This window comes from Tachypleus tridentatus, chromosome 8 (assembly GCF_004210375.1).
Source record: "Tachypleus tridentatus isolate NWPU-2018 chromosome 8, ASM421037v1, whole genome shotgun sequence".
NCBI classification, from domain to species: Eukaryota; Metazoa; Arthropoda; class Merostomata; order Xiphosura; family Limulidae; genus Tachypleus; species Tachypleus tridentatus.
This window is the reverse complement of record NC_134832.1, coordinates 123,208,964-123,231,599: the sequence shown is the minus strand read 5'-3', so window position 1 is coordinate 123,231,599 and position 22,636 is coordinate 123,208,964. Positions and strand designations below refer to the sequence as shown.

Below are 22,636 nucleotides of genomic sequence, written 5' to 3'. Positions count from 1 at the left end.
CCAATGCGATGGGCGGTGCGGAGGATGATATGTTATGGGAAGATGATGACGATATCCCCTCATCATCAGTGGAGCATGACATTATTCCAGAAGAGGATCCTTACGATGACCATTTGAATGGTGAGGAATGGGACTTTGTGTTTGATCGATCTCATGTTGAGTAGGATTACTAGTATTTTACTATTTTATAAATAAATACCTATATGTCATATCATATAATTTTGATTTGCGATGGTTTTCTCAAATCTGAATTTACTAGAATTCATGTCATGAAAAACGTCACCGCCGTATAAGTCGAGGATGGATTTTTAAACTTGAAATTTGGTGTTAAATTTTCGACTTATACACCGGAATTTACGGTAAGTATCTTCTATTGTAATGTACAGCAATCTCATTTGCTACAAAATGTTTTCTCTTTGGAATTACTTTTGACCAAAGAATATTATTATTTTGACGACAAAGTCATACAACAGTTTTATGATGCTCGACACTAACACACATCTTATTCATATATTAAAATATCATAATTTTAGTTGAAGTCATCACAGTTATAAAAAACAACAACAACCACATATTGAAAATAATATTGTTAATGCATTTCTCTTAGAATATTCATTTTTAGTGATGCAAAAACGAGATGTTTCAACATAATTCATAGAAAACATATTGTAATAGTATCAAACATATACAATTAAGTTACTTAAGTAATGACTAGCTGCCTTCCCTCTAGTCTTACACTGCTAAATGAGGGACAGCTAGTGTAGATAGCCCTCGTGTAGCTTTGCGTGAAATTCAAAACAAACTCTCCCCAGTAACTCAGTGACAAGTTTCAGGGTTTATACAGCAAAAACAGTGTTGAGATATTCATCACGGTTGAAGTGTAGCTTGTGTACACTGTGCACTTTTCCAGTTAAACTGAAACAGTTAAACTGAAATTCAAAACAACAACAATGGAAATGTTAATGCAGACTAGAGGTCCTGTGTACATGACCCTCCTGGGTATCTAAAATCCAACATATTCAAATACCCACAACGAAGCAAAGTGAATTCAGACTATACATAATGAAAAAGAGATCTATATGCTTCTTTTTTTAAACATTATTTTGTTTGTTTTTGAATTTCGCACAAAGCTACACGAGGGTTATCTGTGCTAGCCGTCCCTAATTTAGCAGTGTAAGACTAGAGGGAAGGCAACTAGTCATCACTGCCAACTCTTGGGCTACTCTTTTACCAACGAATAGTGTGATTGATCATCACATTATAATGCCCCCATTGCTAAAAGAGCGAGCATGTTTGGTGTGAGTGGGGTTTGAACCCACGACACTCGGATTATGAGTCAAATGCCTTAACCAACCTGGCCATGCCAGGCTGTTAAACATTAGTAATGAATGTATGAATGAACAAATTAAGAAAATTAAAAGAAACTTATGTAACAAAAAGCACTGTTAAAATGCTTATTTAGACAAATATTGCAAGTTACACCCTCAAAAACAGGGTTAATTATAATATATGTTAACATTATACATATGGTCAGATAGTTTCTGGAATTGATAGTTGACTCTGATAATTTTATGAATAATACTAAAAAATGAACTAGCTAGAAAGGTTCTGGTAATTATTTTGTGTTCCTGTAAAGATAATTAAATAACTATTTTCAAAAATTCATTTCCACATCTAAGCACGTTAATTTACAAATTGAGCACATAATGGATTTTTAAATTACAGTTAAATTCTCACAACTGTATCTCAAATTTAAAAAAAATAGCATTTTACCAAAAAGTTATTAAATGACATATTCTAACAGTCTTCAATTAGATTTCATAAATTTTGTTAATAATGTATCTTAACTGTTATGAAATTGTTAATTCTCTGAGATCTGTTCCTTAGTTTAGTTTTTTTTAATACCATTCACTATCAGTGGGGTAGACATTGAAAATCGAGTAATTTTGTTCTCCTGTTACAAACTAAGTGTAAAGAACTAACCACATACAACAGGCAAACTCTATTGTCTTTTTCTAAATGTACCTATAAATAATTAATGGGTTTAATTTGCATTACTGATAGAATTTCTATTTACACTTTTTTGCATGATTTGTGTAAGATTAGGAACCCTGTAACCAACAAAATCACAAACCATGACTAGTTTGATGAATAAATAGTTTAGAAAAACTTGTATGGCTTGGTAATTTTGGCATCAAAGAAACTATAGTATAATTCATTTATAAATCTATTACAGAGAGAAGAATCTCTTCAAGCAACACTGAAAAAAAACATTTATATTTAATCATACAGAAACTTTTTGTCACTATACAAAACATTTTCTATGTATGAATTAGCATTTTGATGATACACAAAAAATAACCCACAGCTAAAATTCCACTTACAACTTTCTTTAGCTATAGTAAATCTTTATTCTCAAACTTGTGCACGAAAAATACAGTTATATTAAATGTACTTTTTCAGGATACTGTGCATCATTTTTAAAATGATTTTTGTGTCAACTTCTTTTTATAAAAAGAAAGAAGATCACAGTTAAACACATTTGTGAATACTTACAAACTTCAAAAATGAGCAATTACTTTGCAAAAATCATTTGATTACTAATTATTTTTTTTCACTTAAAATTTTGAAAATACTGCCTCCCAGTTGTGTTAAAAGAATATACAAGGAAATTCTGGACAAATCTACCAAGCCATTAAATATATACAACACTTATTACAATTTTACAATGAATACAATAAAATGTCAAAATATGATCCTTACTTTTTGTGAAATGAGTAGGTAAATTTTTTTATCAATCTGTATGGTTAAGAATATAATGTATAATTAAATTAATTAAACATCTTTTTATACTAATATCCCGATACAAACTGACATTTTACAAAGAAACTTCTAGGCTTGTTGATATTACAGAACAATTATTTTTCACAAAATGAAAAACACTCACATACATAATTTTGAATTACCATAAGATTAATATCACCAGTCAAAACTATCAATTAATACTGAAATTTTATGAAAAATATATTAGACTAATATTTGTTTGCTCTGCCTCGCAAGGGTATCAAAACCCAGTTTCTGGTTGAAAGCTTGCAGACATATTACAGTGCTACTGGAGGACTATAATACCAAAAAATCTTTTAAGTAATTTTCATACCATAAATTGTGTATGTTATAACTAATACAACTGATGATTAAGTCATAAAATAAAATCAATCTTTAAACAGTTTATAATGCTATTAATCTAGTTTGTACCATACACAACATTTACTTGGCTATCATTTCTTATTATTGAATCTACTAAAAACACATAGCATTGCATATAAACACATCAAAATATTTAATAAACCAGTGTCTAACAGGAACATAATTCTATATTTCATTTACCTATTTTTTAAAATCTAAAATATCAAAGTAACAAAAAAAACAATACTTTAAAATACTTAATTCTAAACTGAACATAAAAGTTAAATATAATATATTTGCAGTATAAGCTGGAAATACAAGTAATAAAAAGTAATATCTAATGAAGATAACTTGCACCTGGTTAAGAAACATCTTTTTATTATCATTTTTGAACAATATTTTATTTCTAATATTATTTGAAAAATTAGACATTTCTACATATCTTAAAGCAAGATTCTTGAGGTGACTTAAAATGTTTTGCTTTTTTTATTGGGGAAAATAGTGTAATTCAAAGTCAAAAACAGGCATATTAAGTTGAAATAAGTACAAACATAAAAATATTGCATAAGAAAATTAATGTGCAACATAATCAGAGACACATATTACATGTAAATTCATGTTAACTTCAAATGTAATTATAAATTTGTTAATATGATAAATGTCAAAAATAATTTTAAAGATTACTTTTGGATTTGTCTAACTAGATGGTTTTACAACAATAAATCACTCACTTCAGTGATGATTTTGCCCTAAAAGCTACACATGATTATGCACATTGATAAAAAATTTATGCAATTTCTCAATTACACATATGTGTATGTTTCTGTGTCTGTCTGTCAGCTGTTTCTTACAAGCTTAATTTTAAACCCTATCTATGAAAAATGTAAGAAACTATACAAAATGTGTGATAGTAGAAACTCAACACCATCACACAAATTGCTATGTCACTGTTTCCAAATGATGTCATCAAGGACTAATACTAGTGAAGTCTCAATCACAATATCTTATAAAACCAATGTAAAATATGTCTAAAACCTAACTTTGGACATCATTTTCCTGCTCTTACTTTTCCAAAAGAAATATCGACTACCCAAGTTGAAATCTTCCAATATCTTATTGTTTCATTAATTAATACTGTCCTGAAGGTTCAATGATTCTCAATATGAAATTCATTTTTTTTAAATAAATATTTTCATTTTATTATGCTATCCTTTATATGATCTCAAAAGTAACACTATAAAGTATGCTAGATGTTATTACAAAATTTTAATTTTGGTTCTACCAACTCAAAATATTTTAAAATGATACTCAACTTCTTAGAAATTAAGGTTTTTATATGTTTGATTTGATTCAGAAAACAGCTAACAATTCTTAACAGTCACATGCTAACCAATCTAAATATATCTATGATAAGTTTTAACACATACTGCACACTTCTCTAAAAACTGATATATATATATATATCTTTATGTATTACATGATTTTATACCACAGTAAACAAAATATGCAATAAAGCATAATGTTTGAAATGTTTAAATCTGAGATACATGCATCAAACTTAGAACCCAGTGTCAGCCTTATATTCTATGCAAAACTAACAAATAGCAAAAAAATTGAAGCTAATTTTTCTTTATTATTATACTTTCTTAAAGTGCACAATATAGCTTACACCATTATATATTCTGCAGTTAAAACTTCTATACTTTTAACCCAGATTTTAATAAAATATGTGTTTATAGAACAACTAAATAGTAATCCACTCATACACACAACACCGAGCTCCCAGTTTCAAGAAGCTCTAGCTGAAGTCACGATCAGGTAAAACCACGGGAGCCACCAGCGACCAAACATACATGATCGAACATAACCAACATGATGACATCTTTACCCACATTGATGCTGTACTCTCACTTAAATTGGTGCCTGAATCAGGGCTACATAATGAGAGGAAATATTTTTAAATACATACATCAATTTAGGTTAATTTTAATCTATAATCATGTTTCACTAGAATATGAATAACAGTAAAGGCTATTTGGTTTGGTATGGTATGGTATAAGGGTAATAATTTTACTGAGCAAGTGGTTAAAAAAAACCCTTAAATATGTTTAACACAACTTGAAAGTGCTTCAGCTAAAGGTAGTGAATAAAGAAACATATACCATATTATTCATATAAGCTATAGTCATAAGGGCCTTACTAAAGTTCTATAAAGTTGAATGATAATATAATGCAGGACTAATTTATTATGAAACTCACCTGTACCAATTTGTTAAAGTCATCATCAGATAAAGTGAGGCAAGGGAAAGGGTGAAATGAAAAACAGACCAACTGTACACCACACCATGTTCTTCATTGTCTTCAGCCACACCACGTTCTTCATCATTGGTGTTGACTTCATCTGCATAAACAGTGTCATTAAATGTGAAATAGAACTTACAAACTTAACAATGGTTAATTTGTTTCCAATGAAACATGATGCATATTTTTAACAACATTAAATTTTTAATTAATTTGTAAAAATTTTTAGATAAACATAGACAGACTGAGAGAAAACAAAAATGTTTAAAAGAAGTGAAAGGAAAACCTGACACTGGCAAATTAATAAGAATTTTAAAAACGAACACAGAAAAAGGAAACAATGAATAATGATTCACTTATACTAAAATGTTTGCAAAATTTTATTTATTAAATCACATAGAACTTTATTATATTCTTGTATTTCTAGTAAGAGCAAGAATTTCTCCAACTCTTAGAGTGTAACATTATATACCTAACACACCATTTCTTTTATTCAATGTTGAAAGACATGCATCTGTCATGAGACAATCAGAACTGGCAATTCACAACAAATACTTCTCCCATTAGAAACAACTGTTGCTACTAAACATTTATAAACTGACCAACATAACAAACAATTTGATAATTACAAGATTCATTAAAGAAACATCAAACTTTATCATATTCTACTGATTTCAGTAAGAGTAATTAGAGAGCAACTGCTTGCAGTAGTACCATGCAAAGGACATCACAAACATTTCCAAGTGCATCTAACAACCAATCCAAAAGCTACCTACATCTGATGGAGACACCAAAGCATGGCTTCAATGATGCTGAGAGAGTAAACTATTGTTAGTGAATAACTGAAAAGCTATGATGTAGTCTAAGAAGTCACAGTTTATTCTTTTTTGTTTTAGAAGTATCTAAACACAACATGAGGTGTGGTTCTTTCAAAAAAAATAATAACATCCAAGGTGTAAGTTTGTTGTCAACAATTTCAAACCCAAAATGCCAGCACAATCACGTTTCAAGATGATTAAGCATCTTCAAAAAAACATTAATGATACATTCAAAACTATAATTTTCTGCTGATATTTAAAGACTATAAGTCTGAATAAATGAGCTAAAATGAAGAAGACATATTTAAGCCTTTTGAAAAAGTTATGACATACTAAATCTAGGCTACTATTGTGGTGAAAGATAGCTCAACCTGGAAACAAGTGAAGACCCTACTAAAATGGCTAGTCAATAGTTGTATGCTAATGTTCACTTCATCATAACAGAGACAGGTAATCAAATCTTGGCAATTTATATTTTCTCCATGACTCCTTACTACATATAACTTACTAATTGTATATATTCATGACTGAACTGTAAATTTTTTTATTCATTTTTTATAAAATAATAATAAAAAAAGAACAAGAAACTTGTAACTAACCTGTTCTTTCACTCACTATTATATTCTCTGACCCAGCCTCACTTGACAACCCATTACTGGATGATTTTATGCTTGAGAAAAGAAAAACTCTCTGTAAGCAAAAATATCATAGCCCCTTAAAAATATAAAAAAAGTCCTTCAACTTTTTAACACTGTTGAAACTACCAAAATGTTTTCACTTTAATTCAAAAGATTTTTAACTATATACTTATCAATGTATTTAACAAATTCATGGGTGGTTATTAAAAAAAAACAATTTATACTTTAGGTTAACTGACCTCTAACAACATTTAATATTTGTTTGTTCCAGAAATTTGGATAAAATTACACAAGGGCTATCTGCACTGATAATCCTTAATTTTGAATTGTTTTTGTTGTAGAGAGACAAACTGAAAGAAAATATAGAGCAAGTATTTTGCAAAAAACAATTATAACACAAAATAAAATGATACAAAGAGTTTGTGCAATTTAAAGTGGAATATACAAATATCCAAAGAAAACTGTATTTGACCATTATACTTACAGTGTACTGATCTAATAAGATTTCTTATTTGAATAATACAAACACAAATAAGAGCAGAAGGTAAGTGGATCTAAAAGAACAATGAGGTAAGGTGAACCAGGTTAACAACTGGTGCATTATGGGAATGCTTTTAGTGACTTAGTAAGCTTTTCCCTAAATGTGTGTGTGTGTCAATAACCAAGAGTCATCAAGAGCCATAAGTCACTAAAGCTCTAGATAATAAGGAAGGCAGCAAATTATAACCATCTACTTTCAACTGTTAGTCTACTTTTGTCAAATAGTGGACTTTTATTATCGCTGTTAAAACACAAAAACAGTCTCAAAATGTAAAACACTCTTCTTCTTCTTTACAACAACAAGATTCGAACTATGAAGCTTCAGATTCACAGTCCAGAGCATCAGGCCTTCATTCCATGGCCCAGCTTTTGGTAAATATGCAATTTTCTTTTTTTACTTAGATAAAAGTCATCTGTTCAACAGATGTACATGTTATTCAGTTTTAGAAGAAGATTACACCATTAAATGGTTTATCATGTCCAAGGACCACAAGGTATTGAAAGTAACTATCAATTTTCAACTACCCTTTGTGACCTTTGACACAGTATGTTATCTCTAATAACAACCACAGACATGTCTTATAATTTCATTTTTATTTATAAACATTTACTAGTAACAAAACAGATCAGTTTATGGTAAAGTAATAAGTTTCCTTCCTTCTTAATTCAAAACTTCAATGGAACAGAGTTAACAAACAAATTTACTATAAAAACTATTTAAAAAATTAAAATTTTGAATATTTAAAAACATAAAAGTATCCTACCATGAATATAGAATACATATAAATGACAAAACCAAGCCTATAATGTTCTGAACATCAAAGTAGCTCTTGCTGCTAGTCTGCCACATCAAAGGTTTGCACTGACTAACTACAAAAAAAAATAAAATAAAATAATAGCCATACAATTTCAACAATGAAAGAACTTGTTGGGTTTTTAATACAACACTGAACTTCAGATTCAAATAGTGGGCATGTGTAATTCTGGTTTTCTTTGTAAGTTAATCTCAGTTACAAGAATTTGCTTTGATTAACTTTACTAACAAGGGATGGTTTGTATATTATCCATTTTTTTCACAACAATAAGAAAATGTGTGACTACATTCTTAAGATGACTGGTATGGATATTAAAACTTTAATTAAAATAAATTACAGAACAACATTTAGACCTTCTTAGGTCATATTCAGGTTAACCAGCTGTCTTGAGAATACATCTTTACTTCAAGTGGGTTTCATCATGAATAAAGTGCAACTGTTTATTATTAAATCAGATACCTGCCCAAAAGTTTTTTTTTTTTATATTTTGCAATATTTACTGACCAACTGACAGTAGTTATAATCATTTTAATCAATTACAAATCAACTTTTAAGTGTGATGCAATTCAGTCCTTATTCTAGCATAGCCAAAATTTTAAGAACTTTAATAAGAATAAAAATGAAATAAAAACTAGTTAACTGATTTATGCATCTCTTGTTCCTCACTTATTAAATATCATTAATTCTAAAACTAGTTCTATTCATTTTGATTATTATCTATATATTTTACCATAAGTGGATAATACATCACATCATATTAGTTATATATAACACAGGATAAGTACTATTTTAGTGTAATCCTCAGATAGATCAAGGCTTTCTTTAAATGTGACCATTTTTGAAATTACTATACACTTTAAATATAACCACAAAGTGTATACTTTGGATTTATAACTGACATATCAAACTGAAACCCACCCACCTGACGAATTGTTCAAAGAGGTCCATGTCAAATACGTAATGAAAACGGAAAGCAGGGATGCCTGAAGCAAACCCGATCGTGGCTGCACTGAAATACCATAATTCATAATACTACATATAAAATTTATATAACAAAGGGGGTTAGATGCTTTAAATGTTTGAACAATAGGAATACAGAAAAAAATACATAATGCAAGCATTGGGCTGGCCTTGAACAATACAGTGAAGTACAAGTTCCCAATTACTGAAAAAATATACAATTTTGTAAATGCTTAAAAAAATGCAAGTTTGAAAATCTCACCTACTTTCTCATATAAAATTCTGCTTATTTTCAGAAGCAAAAATTTCAGAATAATTATAAAGAATTGAGAAAATCCTCTTTCAAATTACATTGTTAATTACCTTCTTGTTTTACATACTATGGGTAAAATATATATGTAAAAATGGCTGGTATTGGTAGAGAAAACTCTATGTAGAAGAGCAAACAAAGTTTTGACTTTCTTCAGTCATCGTCAGGTTCACAAAGAAAGAAAGCTATCGGTCAGTTACCTCTTTCTTTCTTTGTGAACCTGATGATGACCAAAAAAGGTGGAAACATTGTTCGCTCCTTTATATAGAGTTTTCTCTACCCATACCAGCCGTTTTTACATGTATATTTTTCTCTACAAGTGGGTTTTCTCCTCATTATGGAATACTATGGGTAACTTTTTCTTGTTAGAAATATTCATATATGCAACACATTATTCCATGTATCTTAGGTAAGCTGCTATAGCTATTGTAACACATATATAAAATGTAATTTCCTAAATATTTTGATGCATCTTATATAGCCATCTCTAAAATTATTCAGATGAACAACTGTAAGGAAGAATAGACAACCAAAGTAAAATGTTTGCCTCTAAGCTTCTCCTTGCAGTACACATGTATACTGAAATGTGAAACCATGAGCAATATATATAGCACCTATACATTTATCACAGTCACTAATAATGTAATGCCACAACAAGTACTTACAGCAAAAGGACAATGTAGGACCAAAGTGCACAACATTTTTGAAAGGAAGTTTTCAATGTTCCCCATATAACTTAAAAATGTACACAGCAGAATGTTTAAGATGACAGTAAGTAGTGAAACTGCACCACAAGCCAATTTGGAGCAACACTTTCAAAGTTAAGAATCTTCCACCTCCTAAAAATTATCCTCATAAAGTTGAAAACATCTAGTGCCACTAACAATATAACAAGTCAAGGTTTAAGCTTTATAAAATTCACAAGAAAAAATTCACAAACTTTCAATTTGACTTAAGAAGCAAGGGCTATCTTCATTAGAAGGATGGCCAAAGAAACAGGAGTTTCAAAAATTCCCTCAGACTACACAATACCTCCCATTAACAACTTCTAAATACAACTTTTTTTAATCTTGTGAATGGAATGATTTTACATTGATCTGACCTCCAATGAATCATTTCCCAACAGATGCAACATGCAACATGATTTGTGGGCAGAAGGTTGAATGACAAATTTTCTTCACATCAATAATGTAATTTACAGACACACATGAATACAGTGTATACAATATAAAGCAAAGAGATTACATGACTGAAGATCCCTTTGCAGTTTAGTATACATATTTTGGCACCAGAGGATGCTAAAATCAAACTCCTTGCTACATACATGTGGATATTTCAGTTTAAGTGGCAGTCAGAAACCATCATTTTATCTTTGCCCCACTCTCAGAATCAAGGTTTATTATTTCAGTGAATGCAGTATATTTTAGGCTAGTGGTCTAGACATAAAGAAGCTTGACAAGTATTTATTAATGGGGTGTGAAGATTATTAACTTGAAGTTTCTTAAGTAACAGATTTAATTATTCTGTGTGGTCAGCATGACTAGTGAAATGGCTTAAGGCATCAGGGAAAACTGAAAATGTCTTAGGCTGAGAGCAGGAAGTCAATGTGAAGAAGGAGGAAGAAACATTGATATAGAAATGTGGACATTGATAAAAATCAAACTTGTAATAAAAGTAACAAAACATGGAAATTAGCAAATTTTTAATTAACTTGAAATTATTTTAATGCCACATATTACATTTTATGTAATATTTCTGTTCAAAGCAGATTACCTTACATGGTACTGGTTAGAGTCTAAATTAAGTTAGTACACGCACAGGGATATATTTATTTATTTACTGGTTCTTTAAAATTTGTAGAATGGTTCTTTTTCAGAGCTGGGATCAAAGGATCCAAGTTTCAAGGTAAAATTTTGGTTTAGGGTGGGACTGTTTTGTTCAATTAAGAACAAAAGCATAGCTTCTGAGGTTTGGTTCTTTGTTTAAACTTACAGCATTTTGTATAGATATTTTCTGTTGTAATGGTGGTAAATATAGGATTGTTTTCTATTATGTTCAGTGAAGATGGTTTCCAACTTTCTTCCAATTTCTCTGATGCAGAACTCTGGACATTCATTGCACATTATTTTATAAACTGATACTAGTTTTCTACATATAGCTTGGAACTACTCCATTATAATGATATTAAAGCCTTGATACAATGTTAAGTAATAATATTATATTCATAAAGTCATACCACTTTACAAGCACTATGCTTGAGTAATGAACAATGAAGTAGAGAATATACAAATAAAACTATTTTAAAAATACAAAGCAAAGAAATTCATCAATGCACCACAATAATACATATTGTACTTATCTTTCTCATAAAATTCTAAGTCTCATTTTATAGAATGGCAATATGCTAATAGGGAAAATATTTACAAACACATATCACTAGTGATTGTTTTTGAATCCTGATAAAACAGATAAAATGCTCACCCTCTTGAACCTGTGGCAGGACTGACACCACTGACAGTACAATACACAGTACCATGTTGAAGCTGATGAAGAATTTATGAATTCCACAACCACTGGCCTACAAAAGTTTTCAAACATACAAGGATTTGACCGTATAAGCAAATGTGGTCAGTACAGTTCAATCACTCATTTTGATATTCTAAAGTTAGAAATGATAAAAATAATTCAAACTCTATATAAACTTTTAACATTTCATCCACAGTCTCACAAGTTAACAAGTTAAAAACCTTGATTTGTTTGGTACAATTCTGTTGAAGTACAAGGACCACAGTGCCTAATATTCTGGAAGAGTTACTTAACCCTTTCCAGAACACTTAGTATTTTTTAGGTGTAAAATATACCCCTGCATAAAATTATTTATTCACAACACTTTTAGAGGTTGATATTATCATTTTGTAAGATGTATTCAGGAAGTGATTTAGCTCATAAAAGTTGATGGAGAAAAGCCCAACATCCACCAACCTCAGGAAATTGTTACCAATTTTCCAAATCATGTATATATATATATATATATATATATATATTTATTATTGCACTATTTAATAAACAATTTAGCACATAATGCAAAACATGTTTTTAGGATATTTTAATATATTTTTATAAGCTCTGTTCTGTTCAACATAGTACAATGTGATAACAAATAAAACAGTACTATTATTCCAGAGGTTTTCCACATGTAATTAAATGTTATTCCATTAATGGCTTTAACAGAACTCACATGGATAAATAGGAGTCACAATAAATGAGTCTTCACTGTTATTGTGTAAATTAATCTATACAACATTGTCTTGGATGGGCATGACTCATCACACATCCCTTTACCTTTCAGTATTTCACACTGACTTTAACTTCTGTTTAACCTTAAGCAAGTTCAACTTTCATTTGATTCTATAGGTGTAACAGTTTAGCACTTTCCAAGATCTTTAACTTATTAAGAAATAGATTAAAGTGACTAATTAAACATAGAATCAATATTACACCTTATTTGGGCAAATGAAAAAGTTGCAACCATATTCCTAAAATAGCAAATTTTATAATTTAAAGGATAAGATTACCCAAATAATGATAGAAATTTAATATAAATTTTTTACTGAAAATTAGCCAATTTCAAAAACACCAGGAAACTGATGAAAAGACAAAGTTTATGGGTTTAAGCAATGTTATATCAATTTTAAGAAAACATTCTTCTACTACAAGTGAATCAAAAATAAAATGCAATTTAATACTATCTCCTTTTTTATTTTAGACATACGATAAACATTTACTGATATGAAACTTAAAGGAAAAAAATAATGCCATACACTTTTTTTGTATCTGTGTTTTGGAAAAAAAGGGCCATTTATTCTTCAGTTCATGGTCAAGAATGGTAAAAAAATCTTGCAATGTATAATGAACTATTCGTGTAAAGTTTATTTTTTTTACACAATCACACAAACTATTTGTGTGTGTAAATATTTTACACAAGTTTATACTTTTATATTTTTTTATCTTCACACATGTTGAAACTATCTTTCAAATATTTCCACTACTGAAATCTTCAGAGATACACAAGCAAGTAGTTTTATAAAACAGCTTATTACATAGTTCTGAATATTCCTGTAGTTTGAAATCATTGTTGTAAACATGTATTGAGGACAAGACTGACCTCAAGATGTATTGATGAGAGCCTTCTGCAATGAAAATTATGCTGGGAAAACAACAATCCATACCTAGAAGAGCACTTAGAACACCACTTTAATAGCCAGTAGTATTCTAAGGCCTTAATTTTTATTCTTGTATTGTTATCATAGATTAGAAATACACCTCCATATTCCCTTCATCTCAGTTGATGCTTCATAATACCACCTGGGTCTCAATATGTTTTTCTCAATAAATCTATTTACTAGCAAAGAAAGTAATAAGGTATTTTTTTACAACAAAAATTGTAATTTGAAATATACTCATATATATAAATCTCTCTCTCTGTGTAAGTTGAAAAATTAAGATGTTCCTGTAATTTCTGAGAAAGGTCTGAAAGCAAATAAATGTTCAAGGTTTGTTTTTGAACTCTTTAGTGCAAAGACATAATACAGTCTAGCTGCACCAAACAGTGAGTTAACTTTAATTTTTAAACATGTAAAATAAAATAGTAAAATGTAAAAATTTAATAAGGTAAAAAAATTAAAACAAAAGTTTATATATTGTGAAAATATTACAGATAATCAAAAAGCCTGTAACCTATAAAAACTAAAAACATGGATTCATTTCAAATGGCACTGTCAAATGTCAAATGGATACCACAATTAAAATAAGTCTCTCAAATGTTGCCATGCTTTGTATAATAGTGATGGCAAGAAACCAACATGTGGGTAATTGTAATTTCAGTATTACACTTCTCACACTGTTACATTACTCACTTGTAAAAAATTAAAATGATTAATAAAATTATGGCCAATGTGAAGCCTTGTGAGGACAGCTCTCTCTCTCTCCTATTCCTGTGCATACAAGATGGCCATTCACCTACAGTAGGTTTTACCTGAAAAATCTTAGTGCTGTTTACCTCAAACTTCCTGCCTGATGGGAAGAAACCTGGTCTTGATGACAGGTTCAAAAACTAAATATATAATAGGAAAGGCTGTAATATCATCAGTTGGAACAATTGGGGAGTAGTCTCTGTTAGTTCATTCCAACAGATTCTAACATGCCTAGAAGTCCAGAAAAACTGGATAGAAATAGATGTCAGTGAGAAATAGGCAAGCCTTTTCTGAATATCAAAGCAAACAAACTAAGAACTGACTAAAGCAATTCCAGGGCCTTTAGATAGTTAACCAAGTCAGTAGAGATGGTACAATTAGGATATTGCTTAGCTTCTAAAAGAAACAAGATTACATACAATTGCTTAGCTTCTGAAGCAAGCAAAACTGCACCTACCTCTGTTGATTGCCATATACAAAATTTGGAATGGAAAAATTTGAAAAGCCTCTAATAATGCATAGGGTCCAGCATATTCAACTAAGAGATGAAGGGTAAGGCACAGATCAGAGACCCACAGTTAAGTTTAAATTAAATGAAAGTGCTACAGGTTTTACAGGTTATATCACAATAATGAAATAATCCTATTAAATAAAAAAATGAGAAAAAGTTGTTGATTTCACATCAAAGTCTGTACAGGATACACTCATGCTGAATAAATAAAAAGCATCACAGCAAAAGTAAAACAGAAAGCAAATTATATCATAAATCACAAGAAAAGTGTACCATGACAAACAGGGTTTGCAAGAGTACCAGTGGTATCTGGTTGCTGATACTGGCACTCAAGCATCTCTAACTGTGTGACTTGAACAGTTGGAAATTCAACTATTTTTCCTAAGTGTGTTCTCACAGGAATTTTTGTTTTCCATATCAAACCAAATTTTCAATTATCTGTAAGCCCACATGGTATAACAACTATGGGATGAATCAGTTGAAATCTTAGCTTTCTATTGGTTATAAATTTAACGGAAGTCAGCCTCAGAAAAAACAATTGATTAGTAAACTGTAAATTATAGCATGATAGGGTAGGCGTGAAAGGTGGTTTATGAGTTTTAATTGATTGAATTTTAGTCTCATAAGAATGAAGAATATAAAAATACACCTTCAGCTTACTGATAGTAAACTTATAGAGAATACTTTACATTTTATAGTTTACTAAAAGATGTACAAAAAATCCAGAGAAGGAGACGACTCAAGAATAAATATTCAAATTCTCATATTGAGATTGTTTATAAACGTTTCCTTAAACATTTAAGAACTTAAAACTTATACAATATTAATATTTCATTTACTATCATTGGTTTGATGTCAAGTTTCATATACCTTGATAATTAAATAGATCAATTAAATTTTGAATGTAACTCACTAAAATGTCATGACATGCACAGTGTGGCCAGCTTGCATGCCAAGAGTTGATCATGTATGCTCCTAGTTAATGTGCAATCAGTTCCATTCTCATTTTCCCCCAGAGGGTGGGAGTCAGCAGTTTCCCATATTTCATGTTATTGCCAATATTCACAGTAAGATTTGCTTATTAACTGAAATATGAACTCAAAACTACCACACCAAACATTTATAATTCTGTAAAAAGTAAAGCTGAAATACCAAAGGACAAAACCCTGAAGATGGAACATGCAATAACAGTTATTACTCTCAACATATGATATACTATAAGCCAGTGCTGATACTGGACAATGAGTACCACAAGACTTAATACTGATACTGATGGCAAACCCTGGTAATCATACACAAAAATTCCTACCGAAGAAAGTTTACTGGAACAAAAGTTGTTATGCAAGACATAACACTGCACAACAATTTTTTTGAAAAGGTTTGATTCCTAAAAATTTTTTGCTGATTGTGACAGGTACCTGGTAAATATAGTTTTGGTTTTGCTTCATCACATAAGAGCTCTGAGAAAAAGACAGTTAACTGTTTAGCGGCAATAATGTATTTAATTGTGTTTATGTTTCTAATACACTATTAAGTTCAACATAATTAAAAGTGTTTTACTCCTGATTTTCATTTGTATTCAATGTCCAGTACAGTACATTGCAGTGTCCAACATTAGTCAGCAAGTATTGACAGATTCCAGTTGCCCTGATATTGTTTTTCCATTGTGGCAATGTCCTGGTGAAACCAAGATTTTGATGAAATGGTACGTGATGGGCAAATTTGGATGAGATTTTCGTGATCAGCAGCCAAAAATCTATGTAATCTAAGGAATACCCAACAGTGTTCAAAAAGCAAAAACTTTATTGTGCAGCGTAATCACCCCCAACAGGAAATACATATGGATTAAGCAGAAGGAGAAGTTACAATCCAGTCAAATTTTGAGATGAAGAATACTTGAAAAAATCTTACATTGTCAATAAATGAATCATGGAGAAGAAAACAAACAAAAAAGAATACATCTCTCTATCAAGGAAACAGCTGAAACATTAAGGTAATATTTTATCATGTTTTACAAAACCATTGTTCAAGACAAAGTATTAATCATACATATGAATAAATTGAGGAAGCATTTACTAAAGAAATATGTAGCATTATATTTATATTTACTATAAAACTAAGTATTTAAACTTAAGAAATGTTTATAGAAAGTAAACCTAATTTTATTCAGCTCTTAAGATACATGTGCTGCATACAGGTAGCTAGTTAAAAACAGATTTTTAATAAACACCTGTAAAAAGAAAATCTGGTTATAATAAACAGTTTGTTAAGTATCTGCCACAATGAAACACCAAGTTAATTAGTTAGATAACATTTCAAACATCACTTCTTTCTCTTTTTTTTTAAATAAACTAAACTGTAACAGCCTGTACTAGAGGGAAACTCAGTAGAATGAACACAACCATCGCCACAGTGTGGACCATATTCAGCTCTTAAAAAATATATGTCAGTACATTCATCATTATCAAAATGTATGGACCACATTTAGTAAGATAAAGAGGAATAATATTTCACCAAAATCCAGTCATTTTTCATTGAGTTACAGAACGAAAATAGTGTGAAAAATCAGTCCCCCTGTTAATAGATGGAAATTTTTTAAAATGTATTTATGATGTTGCTATGACTTAGGCATTCCATAAACTAACCATTTCTATGTTAGATTAGTTCAAATGTATGCCAACTTTCATCCATTATGTTAAAAAAAACAAAAAACACTGAATCCTGATTAAATTTGTCTATTACAAATATTACAGATAAACATTACCAAGCAACATGAAAATTCCATTTACAAATAACAGAAAGCAAAGTTAATAAAAAATACAAATGTGTGGCCATACAAATATGAAATACAAAATAACTTAAGATGAACAAACTTAAAATAATGAGTCTTTAGTGGTTGAAAGGTCTTCCTCTATTATTTATGACTGCTCTGCACCTGTTCCTTACACTTCTGATAACATTTCAGATCACTTCCTAAGGTAGCTCAGTCCATTTGTGGATGATGACAGCTCTGAGCTCCTGGACTGTTGTAGGAGCAAATTATTTGGCTCTAATCCAGCTTCCAAGCAAGTCCATATGTTCAATCAGATTTAGAACTGGTAACTTAGCAGGCCAATACAATATCTCTATTCCTTTGTCTTGAAAACATTGTTGGATGATCCTGGAAGTGTTAGAACAAGCATAATACTAATGATACATGAACACATTTGACAGCAACAGTTAACTGTGAACTATGAGGTAGCAGATCTCTTTTATATAACATCTTGCTGTCAGTAGCCTTCCATCCACCTCCTAAAGGTCCATATACCCCTGCATGTAGATGTCATTCCTAAAGGCATCATGGTGAACAGTATTATAGGTGAATGGCATTCTTCCTTGTCTCCAGGCCCAGCTTTGACTCCGTGCTAGTCAGACGTGTTTCTACATTTCTCTTGCTATAATGACGCTGTCATTTCCAGGTCCTGCTATGCCGTTCCCGCCAACTGTCCCACCGGTAATCGTCGACGGTCTACCGCCTCACCTTTCGCCTCTTCAAGTTGCCACATTTACTGCGCGGGCTAAGCCTGGCGCTTCCATTGATCCGTCTGGAACGCGTATTCTCTGCCGAGGGAGAATCCTTCTCCAGCCATCTACGCCTGAAGACCTGTCCTACCTCTGTTTGCTATGGAACACCCCTATGAATATTAGTTGTGCACCCACAAAAGCCTTACTAGCTTATTCACAGTCTTCATTAAAGGAATACATCAGTCCATCCAACCGAGCGAAATTAAATGCGCCGTAGAAACCCAAACCCAGTCAGTGTTATATGCCGTGCACCGAATCTATTCAAAATCCTCCCGTCAAGCTACTAAGTTCATGAAGATTATAACACCCAGCAAACGTATTGCCGATACTATCCTATGTAACGGATGCTACTACTATATATTCCACTTCAGTGCCGAACGCCCCCGACACCATCCAACTCAACCCAAAATTCCTAAGCAACCTACACCTGTACCACAGCCTAGCGAAATATCCACTATGCCCACAGCCACCCCGCCACCTGTAAACCAATCATCTGAAAAGTATACCCAAATGGATTTCGTTAATAAAATATCCCAGGGTACACAAACCATCGATGAAGTACCAAAAACGAGCGAGTCTTCTGCCATGACTGACAATATCCCAACAGCAGAAGCAGTTTCTCAAACTAAGACAGACATGATTAATCAAAATACCCAGTATCCTGATGATAGGCGCATCACGAGAGCAAGCAGGAAGGCTGCTTTTCTTAATTCAAAGTTAAGTCCGTTCCCTAATCGTTCTCACTGGCTTGACGAACCACTCGTCCCATTCAACTCGAATAATCCGTGTTGCTCTGTGGGAGAGTCGCCGTTCATCAAAAGTATTCCCTGGCTTGACCGACAATTCGACCGATTAGTCTTGGACAACCCGTGTTACTCTTTGGAAGAGTCGCCATTTTAGTTCAAAATACATCCAAGCTACTACCTATGCGTTTTGTGTTCTGTTATTGTCATTTGTTTTGTAATCATATGTATGTCAATTGTTCTTAATCTATATAATTTCTTTCCCTACAGCTCTTCTTCTGGGCACGATCAGGGCCTACATTCGGCGCCCTGGCCGTGAAAGTGGGTTTTCTCGGGGTACTCCCGTTTCCCCCCACAGCAAAAGTTCCGTTTCATAGGATCTATAGATCCCAGCCCTGAAAAGAGGTACGTTATTTTGTTATCTAAATTTTAAATTAGTATCCAAAGTTTTGAATATCCAAAATTTTTAAGTGTTTAATAGCTAATACATGTAAGTCATGAGACCTAATCTTGTCGGCGCACTGTGTTTGCATCTCTCGGCTCTTTCCAAGTCAACATTCTTCAACATCATTCCTCGGACGCTTGTGGGTGTTCTGCTGAACCTTCCTCATCTTTCTTCATCGTCTCTCTAGCTGGCAGGATCTCTTCACCCCACACAAGGCAAGAATAAATTAGTTACCTGATTACGGAGCGAGTGATATGGACAGGAGTGGCATGTTAGTTATTCATACAACGCGATGGTCACGAATGACCTAGAAGTTGATAGCGTGTTGAATTTAATTGAGGGGCATCAGAGAAAGCTGAGAAGAAAAGTAGTTTCTGACCGCCCCTGGTTATTTTTCGTTCGACCTGAACGAAATAATAATTTAACCAAAATTCCTACCTAGATCTGTGCCCTTGTCTCCAGGTCCTCAAAATGCCAACCACTTGAATATACAGAGGATCTGCTCTCATCTGTGAACAATATAGTGGTCCATTGTTGAAGGGTCTAGGCAACATGTTCCTGGACAAATGGCAGTTGGTTTCCCAGTACCTTGTGTTTAGTACAGGGGCTCTAATTAGTATCCTGTGCTTGAGCCCAGGTTTATGAAGCCAATTCCTGACCATTTAGTGCAATACACACATTCTAGTGGCTTGAAAAAACTTGTTCCTAAGACACCAAGCACCAGTGATGCAGTTTCTAAGAGAAATTCTGCAGATGTTGGTCATTTACTGCATCTTTAGCTCCTTTGGAACTCTGCTTGGCCTCCTGGTGTATTATTCTCTTGTGGCCTGGCATCTAAACTGCATTCTACAGACCATTTCAGTTGGGGTGCAGTTCTTCTGAATGAAGTAATGTGATGGCTCTGCAAACTTCAGTTTTAGTTAACAGGCTTCTGAGAGCTTGCACACTCTCATAGAGTTAGTAAGTGCAAAATATTTCATAAACCTAGCATGGCCTCAATAAAAATGTCATCTTTTGTAATCCATCAAAACTAGCATTACTTCAATAAAAATGTCATCTTCTGTAATCCACCAAAACTAGCATTTCCTCAATAAAAATGTCATCTTTTGTAATCAATCAAAACTTGCATTACCTCAATAAAAATGTCATATTTTTGTAATCCATCAAAACTAGCATTACCTAAATAAAAATGTCACCTTTTGTAATCAAAATTAGCATTACCTCAATAAAAATATCTTTTGTAATCAATCAAAACTAGCACTACCTCAATAAAAATGTTATATTTTGTAATCAATCAAAACTAGCACTAGCACTACCTCAATAAAAATGTTATATTTTGTAATCAATCAAAACTAGCACTAGCACTACCTCAATAAAAATGTCACCTTTTGTAATCAATCAAAACTAGCACTAGCACTATCTCAATAAAAATGTCATCTTTTGTAATCAATCAAAACTAGCATTACCTCAATAAAAATATCTTTTGTAATTCATCAAAACTAGCATCACCTCTATAAAAATATCATCTTTTGTAATCCATCAAAACTAGCATTTTGTTTTACTAAGTACGGGTTGCTTTTTAAAAAGAGAATATTACATAAGTAATAATTTGTGTATAGAGATGAAGACTCTAGTTAGGGTTAGTGTAATCCTCTGCAATAAGCATGTTAAATTTGAAGAGAAAAAACAACAACTGATAACTTAGCAAAATCACATTTAAATAAACCTCATTATCCTTTAATTTTAACAAGCAGTATGCATAAGTGAAAAATCTCACCTGTGTATAATAGATGTAAAGCAACACCACCGAAACAAGAACAGCAACATAATGAAGGAAAGTGAAGAAAAACAAAGCTATGAAATTGAAACGAAAAAGGTTTAAGTTATAAAACTAGACATAAGCATGTGAAATAACCAGTTTAAAAACATGTATCAATAATATATACTTTCAAAACTTTCTTTATATTGCCTTATTACCAGAATAAAATGAAAATAAAAAACAATAATATAAGCAAATCCTTATATCTCCATCAAAATTAAACCTCAAATTACAGACTTCATTATGTATCATACATCAGCAGTGGGATCCCCATACTGTATCATACTGAGTAATTTTATGTTTTTGCCTGTTATGTAACTGAATGTAAGTAAATATCCAGAAGGATATTAATTGAAATTACTCATTTCTTATGTAAAACACTGTAGTATTCTTGTTATTTTGTTGGTAGCTTCATTTAAATTAACTGGTGAAAAGACTTCAACATCTAGTCCATGATGTAATAAGTTATTTTCTCCTTTAATGACCTACAAACTTGAACACTTCTGAAAATTCCTGTGGGTCTATATTACAAATAAAAGTAATGTAAAATGAAATGATTTACTTATGTAAAATAAATACAACGGTTAACAAACTGACTGGTTTACTGTCTATATTAAAGTCCCTCTTCACAACTATCTATAATCTATATTCAAGAGTACTAGATCTATTTGCATCACATAAAAAACTATTTAGATGTTCTAGACCTAACTTCTTAAACCTTCTGATCTTCATGTCGTCATTAATACCCACAGTTTCCTCTGGTTATTATTTAAATTAGAAATTGAGCTTACAACAATATGTTAGAAATCCCATCAACAATTACTGGGATTAAATACAATATCAACAATATTTTTGTTTACATTGTGAGCCATATTATTATTAATATTGTAATGAACAAAATCATGGATCCTTACATAATTTGATGCATAAATAGTTCAGAAAAATGTATTTATAAATTCTGATAGGGTCCACATAATTCAAAGATAAAGAAAATAGTCAATAACTATGGATCA

The 22,636-nt window shown here is 31.4% G+C and overlaps 1 protein-coding gene across 1 annotated transcript in view; it reads right to left on the bottom strand.

The window, feature by feature from the left end:
* Window positions 1-2,387: 2,387 nt before the first annotated feature.
* LOC143223384 (putative serine incorporator) overlaps window positions 2,388-22,636 on the bottom strand; it is a 34,428-nt gene continuing 14,179 nt past the window's right edge. The window contains exons 6-12 of the mRNA XM_076451303.1: window positions 21,582-21,658; window positions 12,050-12,146; window positions 9,221-9,307; window positions 8,248-8,353; window positions 6,905-6,975; window positions 5,446-5,587; window positions 2,388-5,120 (exon numbers count right to left, since the gene is read on the bottom strand). Coding sequence (XP_076307418.1) covers window positions 4,985-5,120; window positions 5,446-5,587; window positions 6,905-6,975; window positions 8,248-8,353; window positions 9,221-9,307; window positions 12,050-12,146; window positions 21,582-21,658 — 716 coding nt within the window. The 3' untranslated portion in view covers window positions 2,388-4,984. The remainder of the gene's footprint in view (window positions 5,121-5,445; window positions 5,588-6,904; window positions 6,976-8,247; window positions 8,354-9,220; window positions 9,308-12,049; window positions 12,147-21,581; window positions 21,659-22,636) is intronic.